This window comes from Caretta caretta, chromosome 24 (genome assembly GCF_965140235.1).
Source record: "Caretta caretta isolate rCarCar2 chromosome 24, rCarCar1.hap1, whole genome shotgun sequence".
In the NCBI taxonomy this organism is placed as follows: Eukaryota; Metazoa; Chordata; order Testudines; family Cheloniidae; genus Caretta; species Caretta caretta.
The window spans coordinates 14,180,164-14,192,189 of record NC_134229.1 but is presented as its reverse complement, the minus strand read 5'-3'; the positions used below and the strand labels follow the sequence as shown (position 1 = coordinate 14,192,189).

The 12,026-nt window shown below is 50.2% G+C and overlaps 1 protein-coding gene across 1 annotated transcript in view; it reads left to right on the top strand.

Annotated features, from left to right (window-relative positions):
- LOC125626113 (IgGFc-binding protein-like) overlaps positions 1-12,026 on the top strand; it is a 54,129-nt gene that overhangs the window by 15,134 nt on the left and 26,969 nt on the right. Inside the window, exons 7-13 of the mRNA XM_075123028.1 lie at positions 1,325-1,898; positions 2,456-2,649; positions 4,332-4,473; positions 5,177-5,517; positions 7,048-7,621; positions 9,988-10,565; positions 11,034-11,604. Of these exons, the coding sequence (XP_074979129.1) occupies positions 1,325-1,898; positions 2,456-2,649; positions 4,332-4,473; positions 5,177-5,517; positions 7,048-7,621; positions 9,988-10,565; positions 11,034-11,604 (2,974 nt within the window). The remainder of the gene's footprint in view (positions 1-1,324; positions 1,899-2,455; positions 2,650-4,331; positions 4,474-5,176; positions 5,518-7,047; positions 7,622-9,987; positions 10,566-11,033; positions 11,605-12,026) is intronic.

The window sequence follows — 12,026 nt, the reverse complement described above, 5'->3', positions numbered from 1 at the left end:
TATAATCCTGCAAAATTCTGCATATTTTATTGGTCAAAATAACATATATACTCATGCCAGTTTCTATTATTTTGGGAATTTATTTCAAAATACCTGTCAGCAAGTATGTCTGTAACAATACACACACACACAAATTCCACCAGGCGTAGAGAGTTAAAGAAACCCCTACGACAATCCAGTATCCTGTTTTCCTGCCCCCTCCCTTCCCCCAGAACCCAGCCACAGGCCCCCCCCCAGCCCAGACACCCACACCCCTCCCCCCAGAGCCCCACTGCGGGGCTCCCCCAACCCAGACACCCGCTCCTCCTACCCCTCAGAGCCCAGGGATCCAGAGGGAGAACCAGCCTGATGCTGGGTTCCGGACTTGTATGGTGTTTCCTGCACACCTCCTTCCTTCAGGGCCTGCTGAGAACGGGGAAGCCTGCAGCTCCCTCCCCCTCCTCCTGGTCTTCTATTTGTGAGCTGGGCTCTGCTGGGTCCAGTGGTCCCCAGTGGCGGGCAGCAGCTCTGCAGCCCATTTCTGGGGGAGGAAGGAAATTCTGTGCGCACAACATTAATTTCTGCACAAATTCTGCCTTGCGAGTGGCACAAAATTCCCCCAGAAGTAAACTGGAGATGGTAGAAAGCATTACTCATGGATGTTGCTATGTGAGAGCTTTTGTTGGGCAAGCTGAGTGTCCTGCAGCTCAGATGTATCTTCTCTGCCTCTCTTCTTGATTCATACCGCATATTTATTAATATTAATTATTTGGGAACCCCCTCTACATACCTTATATTTTGCAAACATGGGATGAAATTCCTCCCTATGGGAACTCCATTGGCCTCTCTGTTGAAGAATCTGTCTCAAGATCAATTCCCCTGAGAGGCCTGTGGTTTACCTTGGAACAAATAGAATTTGACATATAGGAAATTGGTTCAGACAGGAGAGGGAGGAAAATGGTGAATGGAGAAGGATTCATGAGAAAAGTGAAGTTTAGGAGAGAGGGGGAGATGGAAAAGAAGCGAGAAACTATTTTGAGTGCAGGAGTTGTCATGATAAGGAGGTGTGGACCAAACATGGGTGGAGGAGATAGGGATGGAAAAGAGAGAGGATCAGGAGGGAGGCAGGTGGGTGGATAGGGAGGTGAGAGAAGAGATGTAGGCCAGGGTAATGTCAAGAGCTTGGAAGATGAGGATAAGTCATTCCAAAGTGAAATCTGGAGTCATGGGTCATTCTGGGTTTACTCCATGGTGTGAGCGAGAGCAGAATCTGAAAACGGGTTGTCCCCGCCCCTGCCCAGCGTCCACTCCCCCTTCTCACAGGGGAATGCTCTGTCTTGGACAGGTGGATGGGGTGTTCCACAACCTCCCGGTGATCATGGCCAACAGGCGGCTCCAAGCATATCAGCATGGTACTAACATCCTGGTGCAAACTGACTTTGGCCTCATTGTGAGTTACGACCTGGTTTACCAGGCCAGAGTCACCGTTCCACAGCGATACCAGGGCCACACGTGTGGCCTGTGCGGGAACTACAGTGGAAGGCAGGACAGCAAGTTCCTGCTCCCCAATGGCAGGACAGCCTCTGATGTTGCAGCATTTGGCTCTGCTTGGGAAGTCCAGGTCCCAGGAGCATCATGTGCAGACAGATGTGCTGGGAACAGCTGTCCAGTTTGTGAGGAGAGGAAGAAGGACGTCTTCAAACAGCGCCACTACTGCGGGTTGCTCACAGCCCCTGACAGCCCCTTCACTGCCTGCCACGGCACGGTCAGCCCCAGTGTGTATCTGAGCAACTGCCTGTATGATGTGTGCCTGGGAAACGGGGACTCCCAGGTCCTGTGCCAGAGCATCCACAGCTACGTGACAGCCTGCCAAGAGGCTAAGGTCACCATCCTGCCCTGGAGGAGCCCCTCCTTCTGCCGTAAGTCCATGATACTGATGGAGCTCAGGTAGCCAAGGTGTGCTGGGTGCAGGACAAAAGGGGAGAGGGAGAGAGCATTTATGGGAACCAAATTCCAGACTTCTGGGATTCTTCATAGACTCAACTCAAGTTGCAGTGGGGGAGGTTTAGATTGGATATTAGGAAAAACTTTTTCACTAAGAGGGTGGTGAAACACTGGAATGCGTTACCTAGGGAGGTGGTAGAATCTCCTTCCTTAGAGGTTTTTAAGGTCAGGCTTGACAAAGCCCTGGCTGGGATGATTTAACTGGGAATTGGTCCTGCTTTGAGCAGGGGGTTGGACTAGATGACCTTCTGGGGTCCCTTCCAACCCTGATATTCTATGATTCTATGATTCTTTCAGTGTGAATCAACAACCTCAGGTGTCCTTGTCCTCTCCTTCCTGTGCTGTTCTCCTCTCCTTTATGTCTCCTCCCTCTAGCCCGTGGTATGAGATCTGTCCAGCCCGTGATATGAGATCTGTCCAGCCCGTGGTATGAGATCTGTCCAGCCAATAATTATTCCTCTCTCCATTTAAGCTGTGAGCTGCCCTGCCAACAGCCACTATGAGGTCTGTGCTGACCTCTGCACTGTCACCTGCGCTGGAAACATCATAGACTGCCCGGAACCCTGTGCCGAAGGCTGCCAATGTGACGATGGCTTCTTCTTTGACGGCCAGGGCTGTGTGACTCAGGAGCGCTGTGGATGCTTCGAACAGGGGAGATACTACAAGGTACAGCCTCAAGTGGTCTGGGTCTGATTTAATTTTTGCTTTATACACATCTTAAATCCTACACTAGTCAGGGATAAGGTTTTCTATAATGGATCAGAGCACTGGCCCATCCAACCTCGCATCCCAGCTCTGCTAGTACTCAGTGCCCAAAGTTCCAAAAAAGGCAAGAAGATTAAACACATTTTGCTTGTTATGGAGCAACTGAGGTACAGCGAGGGGCAATCACTTGCTCATGGCCACATAGTGAGCCAGGAGCAAATGGCAGGATAGAACCTAGACTTTGTTTGTGGCCCTCAGACCAGCACTTAACTCATTAGAATAATAGAATCATAGGGCTAGAAGGGACCTCGAGAGGTCATCTAGTCCCGTCCCTTGCACTTATGGAAGGACTAAGTATTATCTAGGCCATCCCTGACAGGGGTTTGTCTAACCTGTTCTTAAAAATCTCCAGTAATGGAGATTCCACAATCTCCCTAGGCAATTTATTCCAACGCTTAACCACCCTGACAGTTAGGAAGTTTTTCTTAATATCCAACCTAAACCTCCCTGGCTGCAATTTACACCCATTGCTTCTTGTCCTATCCTCAGAGGTTAAGAAGAACAATTTTTCTCCCTCCTCCTTGTAACAACCTTTTATGTACTTGAAAACTGTTATCTTGTCTCCTCTCAGTTGTCTCTTTTCCAGACTAAACAAACCCAGTTTTTTCAATCTTCCCTCGTAGGTCATGTTTTGTAGACATTTAATAATTTTTGTTGCTCTTCTCTAGGCTTTTTCCAATTTGTCCACATCCTTCCTGAAATGTGATGCCCAGAACTGGACACAATACTCCAGTTGAGGCCTAATGAGCATGAAGTAGAGTAGAAGAATTACTTCTTGTGTCTTACTTACAACACTCCTGCTAATGCATCCCAGAATGGTGTTAGCTCATTTTGCTACAGTGTTACACTGTTGACTCATATTTAGCTTTTGGTCCACTATGACCCCCAGATCCCTTTCCATAGTACTCCTTCTTAGGCAGTCATTTCCCATTTTGTATGTGTGCATTTGATTGTTCCTTCCTAAGTGGAGTAGTTTGCAGTTGTCCTTATTGAATTTCATCCTATTTACCTCATACCATTTCTCCAGTTTGTCCAGATCATTTTGAATTATAATCCTATCCTCCAAAGCATTTTCAACCCCTCCCAGCCTGGTATTGTCCGTAAACTTTATAAGTGTACTCTCTATGCCATTATCTAAATCACTGATGAAGATATTGAACAGAACTGGACCCAGAACTGATCCCTGTGGGACCCCACTCGTTATGCCCTTCCAGCATGACTGTGAACCATTGATAATTACACTCTGGGAATGGTTTTCCGACCAGTAATGCACCCTCCTTATCGTAGCTCCATCTAGGTTGTGTTTCCCTAGTTTGTCTATGAGAAGGTCATGCTAGACAGTATCAAAAGCCTTACTAAAGTCAAGATATACCACATCTGCTGCTTCCCGGCTATCCACAAGGCTTGTTATCCTGTCAAAGAAAGCTATCAGACAGCCTTTAGACAGAGAAATAATGTTATGACACAATATGCACATTCACACACCTCACCACACAGCTCTAGGTTTAGCACTGCCAGAAATATTATAAATAGTTGTTTTCAGTTCCATTGCAATATTTCCCTTTTTCCAAACATCCCCTTAGCCCAGTGAGGTGGTCCTGATGAACGACTGCCAGCAAAGCTGCACCTGCATTCCCACCCGAGGGGTGACCTGCGAAGCCCATAGCTGCTCCATAGGAAAAACCTGCCAGATCAGAGGCGGCGTCATGGACTGCATCAGCCAAGGTAAAGGACAGTCACTGATTACAACATGCCTGAGGGGTGATTGCACAAGCAGTGAGTAAAGTAGTTATGATTATGTCTTCTCACCCTTTTCACTTTCTCTTCCCCTTTATTTAACAATGAACCTTGAGCCATAATATTACACAATTTCGACTTGAAAGATGAAAAGCCTTGTGGGGTCAGAGTGTCTGCTGTGTCCTGCTTCTGGCATACACAGCAGCAGTAGGGTGGGCAACTGTCAGGGAGCTGATTAAAACCTGGGGGCTGCTCAAAATGGAGCCTATTGCCTATAGCACCAAAGGACCATCAGTCAGCTGGGCACTGTCAGAGCCCATCACATCCCAAGCACTCTCCTTTGCTTGCTCAGTGCTGCCTACAACAAGCCCCTCTGAATTGCACCACCTCTGCTGGGCATTGCAGGGAGGGAGACACAGGAGACCACTTTGCTGGCTCTACACCAGGAAAGGTCACACCCACACAGGGATATCCCCAGCAGGGGACTTCTGAGAGATTTGTGAAGGGTGCATGGGAGTAAATAGATAGAAAGATAGATAGACCAATCGATCATTCGGTTCATTTCACAAACAAGCTATATTAAGAAGTAGGATTCCAGGAACACTAAATTTCATCTAAAGCCCCCTCTCTGCTTTCATATATAACTGGTTAGTCTGGTGTTTCTTGTGTTTCAATTGTCTTTCCCCACTAGATATTCCAAAGCCATCCTGCAGTGTGATCCGCTGCAGAGAAGGAACTATTTGCAAGATGATAAATGGGCAGCCAGAGTGTGTGCCAGTCTCTCGGGGCACATGCTGGGCCGGAGGACACTTTCATTACCACACCTTCGATGGACGGGCGTATGATTTCCATGGCACCTGCAACTACATGGTGGCTAAGACCTGCAGGGATGACTCCGTCCTGTCCTCCTTCCACGTCTTGGCCAAGAGCGAGAACAGTGGGAACACACAGGTTTTCTACATTGGGTCGGTGGCTGTCCAGGTGGATGGAGTCACTGTCACAGCAGCCAGGGCTGAGGTCGGCTTTGTGTGGGTGAGTGCTTGGCACACACGTCACCTTGCTCCTATGCTCACCCTGTAGGCTTTACTAAATAGAGGACAGGAAACTGCTCTCCCGACCTCCACGTAGAATTGCAAGCTAGACAAAATCTGGTGTGGTCAGTACATAGATAGGCTACCTTGAAAAAAATACCCCAAGGTGTTGCAGTGGGTATTATTATTGATTTAGTAGGAGCTCTGCCACTGTATCTGTGCTGTCACCCACATACCAGCACTTTGATAGGGGGCACTGTACTATTTAGATGTGTAGGTGTCTCAGTAGCAGGACCTTTCTCCCGAGTTAATATTAAGCCCAATGCCCAGCAGGACACTGGTGAGAGTTCTGTGGTAGGGAGCGGTCTGGGTACCAAGTACAGAGCACTCTCCCCTTGCAGTTAGTGCTGACCCCAATGCCCATCATGGCACTAGCAGATGCTGTGTGGCAGGGAGTGGTGTGTGGGGGGGTCAGTCGGGGGTGCTGTCCCATCAAGAGTCGCACTTCGCACTGATCCCAATCTGGCGCTAGAGGATGCTGTGCTGAGGGGAGCAGGTTGGGTGGCTCAGTATAACGAGCTGTCAGCTCTGTCACAAGCACATAGGATCTACACACCAGATAAAGTGTAGATGTGAACATTTGGTCATTACATATCCCACAGCATGTCATGCAGGAGCAGGGCAAATCCCAGCTCCACTGAGTCCATCCTTCCGCAAATTCCCCAGCAGTTTCTAATGTAACAGGGATTCCTCTAGAGCCCACCTGAGGAGAATCCCCACTATTGGATCCAGGAGGACATGCCTGAGCTCTAAGCTATGGGGAAACTCTGAGGCACATCTCGGCAGCTCAGGGCCTTTGAACTACAGAGCCATCTCCAACCTGAGGTACCTCAGGAGCCCCGGAACATTGTAGTCAGCTCCTAGAGACCTCTCGTCCCCCAGGTGATGCTGCTAACAGCTGTCACCAACGCAGCCCCCTCTTTCAGTGGAGCCACTCCTTAACAGCTCTAACCAATGCAGTCCCTGTCATTTACAGCAGCTGCTAGCAATTCTTATTGCCAGCCCTTTCATCTACAATGGGCTATATTGAAATCACAGGTCCAATATAGGAATTCTTTGGAAAAATTCCAATCAATAGTAATGGAACCAACTCATAATTTTCAATGAATCTGGACCCAAATCTGAACCAAATTATAGCATCATACTAGATAGAGGTGGCTGGAAAAAGTTAATGCCATTTGGGAGAGGATTTCAGTCATTTGGAAATTAGCTTCATTCCAATATGGAATGAAAACCAAAAATTACTAAATTTTCTGGGAAGGGGAATGGAGTCCTGGCTCCAGGTCAGTCTTTGAAATCTGTTTGGTTTCCATTAAAAAGTCATTGAAAAGGAACTATCTCCTGAAAATGTTTGGATTTTGAAGAATAGGCGAATACTAGTGAAAAACTGTGTCTGAGAAGAGGTCACTTTGTAAATGAAAGACCCTGTGCACTCGATTCTGACCTTTGCCCTTTCTTTCTCACTGGGAAGGTGAATAACACCAGGGCCCACTTACCCATCTCCCTGAACAATGGGACCCTTCGGCTCTATCAGAGCAGCACCTCCCTCGTCCTCCGCACTGACTTCAACCTCAAAGTGTCCTATGACTGGAACAACCACCTGAGGGTCACCGTCCCTAATGACTTCTCCGACAGCCTGTGCGGCCTGTGTGGCAACTATAATGGGGACCCCTCCGATGACTTCCAGACCCCAGACGGGGACCTGGCTCCCAGTGTCGCCGCCCTGGGGAAAAGCTGGGCAGTGGAAGATGAGGATCAGTTTTGCTGGCACGATTGCATTGGAGGTTGCAGACCCTGTGCCGCCAGCATAGTCAGAAAATACAAGGAAGAGGCCTCGTGCGGCCTGATAGCCAAGGTCTCAGATGGGCCCTTCAGCCAGTGCCACACCAAGGTGGATCCTACAGTCTACTTGGACAACTGCGTGTACGATCTGTGCCACAGCGACGGCTACAGGAGGGCCCTGTGTGAGGCCCTGAAGGCCTACGCGGATGCCTGCCAGCTGGAGGGGGTCAGGATTGGGGAATGGAGACAGCTGGCCAGATGCCGTGAGTACAGATTTGTATGCCAAGGTCTATGGTCTGCTGGTTAGACCGGGGATCCTGGGGCTCAGCACTCTTGAGTTCTAGCCCTGGTGTTGAGAGTAAGGTTGCCAACTTTCTAATCACAGAAAACTGAACACCCTTGACCCACCTCCTGCCCTACCCCTTCTCCGAGGCCCCACCCTCGGCTCACTCCATGCCCCCCACCAATGTCATTCGCTCTCCCTAACCCTTGCTCACTCACTCATTTTCACCAGCCTGGGGCAGGGGTTTGGAGTGCAGGATGGGGAGGGGGTAAGGGCTCCAGGTGGGGCCAGAAATTAAGTTTTCAGGGTGAGGGAGGGGGCTCAGGGCTGGGGCATGGGGTTGTGGCACGGGAGGGGATGCAGGGTGCAGGCTCTGGGTGGTGCTTACCTCAGGCAGCTACTTGAATCGAAAAGGGACCCTGGCAGCTCTGGTCAGCACCGTTAAAATTCTGATTGGTGGCACAGTGGGGCTGGCAGGCTCTCTACCTGGCTCCATATGGCTCCTGGAAAGCAGCGATATGTCCCTCGTGCTCGGAGGCGGCCAGCTCTGCGCGCTGCTCCTGTCCCCAGGTGCTGCCCCCACAGCTCCCATTTGCCATTCCTGGCCAGTGGGAGCTATGGAGCCGGCACTCAGGGTGGGGGCATTACATGGAGCCCCCGTGGCCGCCCCTGAGCCAGAGGGACAGCTGCTTCCCAGGATCCGCATGGAGCCGGGTAGAGAGCCTGCCAGCCCCACTGTGCCAGCAATCGGAGTTTTAACGGGTCGGTCAGTGGTTTTGACTGGAGACACCAGGGTCCCTTTTCGACTGGGTGTTCTGGTCGAAAACCAGGCACCCGGAAACCCTATTTGGGAGGGAGTGTGATCAAGTGATTTGGGATTGAGCAGTGATTGGGAAATCAGAGCTCCTGGATTCTATTGTACCTACAGTACTTGTCTGTCCATGGTATTGCTAAGGTGCCTGTGTAGTTTTGTGTGTAGATTTGCCCTAAGTTATGTGATGTACAGCCACAGCAGTACCTGAATCGGTTTTACGTGTCCGCACTCTGCTCCTTGTGTCGGCAGTGCACGTCCTCATCAGGAGCGCTTGCAGCAATTTAACTGTCCGTGTGGGGCATTGTGGGATGGCTTCTGAAAGTCGACGTAATCACTGCACTGTCTACATCTACATCAACCTAACTAAATCGACCTAAGCACTATGCTCTATGCCTTTTGTGGAGGTGGAGTTATTAAGTCAGTGTAGTAGGCGAGTTACAGAGGTGGGAGCTCCATTTTAGTGAAGACTCCAACAGAATTAGGTTGACATAAGCTGCCCTACATTCATCTAACTCGGTAGTGTAGACCAGGTCTCCATCTGAGCTCTTTGGTCAGACTCCAGGTGAGAGCCCCAACTCCTGCCAGCAGCCAACCCTTATTTCCCCACATCACATTTCCCAGTCCTTTCTTCTCGAGCTGGGGGATTTTTGCTCCACCTCCCTGCTGAGAGGCAGGGAAATCCATCCACCTCGGAGTCGTTTATTGCTAGGTGTCAATGTCCTTGTGACTGCATTTGCCATTATCTTCTGGATTCTCCACTGATATGGGGTCCCTCTCAGCCAGTCCTTTTTAATGACCCATCCAGCTGAGACAGCTCGGCGACATTCGTACCGATGTTTCTTACACGTCTACACTAGCAAGCTTAGAGCAGCACAGCTGCACCGATACCCCTGTGCCGCTGTGAGATCGCTCGTGCAGCTGCGTTGTGCTGACGGGAGAGCTCTCCCAGCAACGTAATAAAACCAGCTCAACGAGTGGCGGGAGCTTTGCTGGCAGGAGAGCATCACCCGCCAACATAGCGCTCTGCACACAAGTGCTTATGCCAGCAAAACTTGTGTTGCTCGGCGGGGGTGTTGTTTTTCACACCCCTGAGTGACAAAAGTTTTGCTGACATAAGTGCTCGTGTAGACATGGCCTTAGCGTGCCCTGGGAGCAAACAGTCATTTTGGACACACTGGGGAACACAGAAGGCATATGGGAAAACTGAGGCACACATAGAGGTTATAAAAATAGTACACACAATCCCCCCTTCATCACAGCCTGTCACTTTGAGTATCTAACATCGACTGATAACACATGGATGGTTGAGGTGAAATGATGCCTTTTTTAAGTGACTCTTCCTACTATGGGCCTGATCCTGTAAGGGGCGAAGCACCTTCTACAACATACTGAGCACCCTCAGCCAATGTTGAGGTCACTGGGATTTGAGGGCTCTCGTAGCCCCACAAGATACATCCCTTTCAGTCTATTTTAAATATTGCTTTTGCGCGGAGAGGGTTTGCTGTTAAATCTGTGGGTCCTTCACTCCCCAGCCATGGCGTGCCCCCTGGAGAACAGCCAATACCAGCTCTGTGGAACAGCCTGCCCAGCCACATGTGTGGACCAGTCAGCCCCCAGCAGCTGCCAAGACCCCTGTGTGGAAAGTTGCCAGTGCAAGGATGGTTTTGTGCTGAGCCAGGGCAAATGCATCCCCAAGGGCGGCTGTGGGTGCCAGTTTGAGGGGCGTCCCTATGCCCCCAATGAGAGTTTCTGGGTCGATGAGGTATGTGGGACACGGTGCATGTGCAATGCAGCCACTAGACAGGTTGAATGCGCGGCTGCTACGTGCAAACACTCGGAGAGGTGCGGGCTAGTGAACGGCGTACGAGGCTGTTACCCCTCCAGCTATGCCACCTGCTCTGTGACAAGGAATCTGCACTACACCACCTTTGATGGACAGAGATACGACTTCCAAGGCACCTGCCGCTACCAGCTAACTATCCTATGCAAGAAGGCAGAGGGACTGGTGGACTTTGAAGTCTACTTCCAGGAAAGCAATACTGCTCCTGTGCAGATCAAGGTCTATGAGACCGACATCAGGGTCAGCAATCAATTCCCTGGGAGAATCATGGTGAGTTTCAGAAATCACATCTAGTCACTAAAACATTTCTGGAAAGTCATGTTTGTGATCAGAAGTCGGTTGCAGAAAGTGCATGGAAGGATTTTAGAAAACAGATCAAATATTCACTGGATTCTGATGTGAATGGGCAGCCAGTGGAGAAGCTAGAGGGTTGGGGTGATGTGGATACACTTCATCTGTGTGAGAAGGTGTCAATAGCACCCAGCATATGTGGGAACTTGGAGAGGTGGGGCTCACAGAGGAGGGAACAGCAATAGCCAATGTCAGAGAAAAGGAAAGTCTGGTTGGAGGATCCTTCCTAGTCTGGAGAGCAGGGATTCAGGCAGGCTGTAGAGGAGGGAGCAGGTCAACCTGGATGAAGATTTCAGCAGCAGTAGATGGGCCACAGCTCTATGCTGGAGCCAGAGGTTCCACCACGAGCAAGCAATGTTTCATATCCCATATGTCTTGCTTTTATAGGTGAACAGTTTCCTGATTACTCTTCCCTTCAACCTCGATGATAAGAAAATCACTATGTATAGAAAGGGCTGGGCCACAGTGATCCAGACAGACTTTGGTCTCACCGTTACCTATGCCGGATGGTCAGGACGTACCACGATCACTCTGCCAGTCACCTACGTGGGAGCTGTGTGTGGTCTGTGTGGCAACTTCAACAGGGACAGGGAGGACGACATGCTTATGAGGGATGGCACGCTGGCACCAAGCCCCATCAGCTTTGGCCAGAGCTGGAAGGTGGGAGACCTCCCAGGATGCTCTGCAGTAATGGTACCCCCATGTGCAAGTGTAGAGGCTATTGAAAAACAACAACGAGGTAGCAGAGGGCAGTGTGGGATCATCCTAGACAAGAGTGGCCCTTTCAGAGGATGTCACAGCAAAGTGGACCCCCATGGATACTTCGTAGACTGCGTGTACGGCTATTGCGTCCTCAGTGGGCGGGAGAGTAACGTCTGCCAGGCAGTTGCTGGCTATTCCGAGGCATGTCAGGAAGCTGGAGCTATGGTGCGTCCCTGGAGGACGACGAAATTCTGCTGTGAGTCCCCCATGTTCAGCGCTGCCTGCCCCTTGGGGGATCGTTAATTCTTGTTGGCTGGTAGATGTGGATCTAAACACTGCAGAACATTTTTACAGACAATGGTCTCTCTCAGCAGGCAGCTGCACCCTAGCCCAGGGTGCAGCTGCCAAGGCCACTACGAGTGCTGAACCCACAGCACTAGGGAAACACTGCTAGGAATGTAGTGTGCTCTCCATGGCCAGTCCAATCCTTGCCTTCCCTTCTGAGACTGGGGCCTAATCAGAGCTGGGACTCAGGGTGGCTACTAACTGGGATGTTTGTCCATTAGGAACTGGGCTGGGAACCCACCAACTCATCCCACACAAGCCATCAGTTGGGAATGAATTTTAACCGCTACTGACCCTGATTCAAATCAAAAAGCTAGTTGTGAGACCATGAAA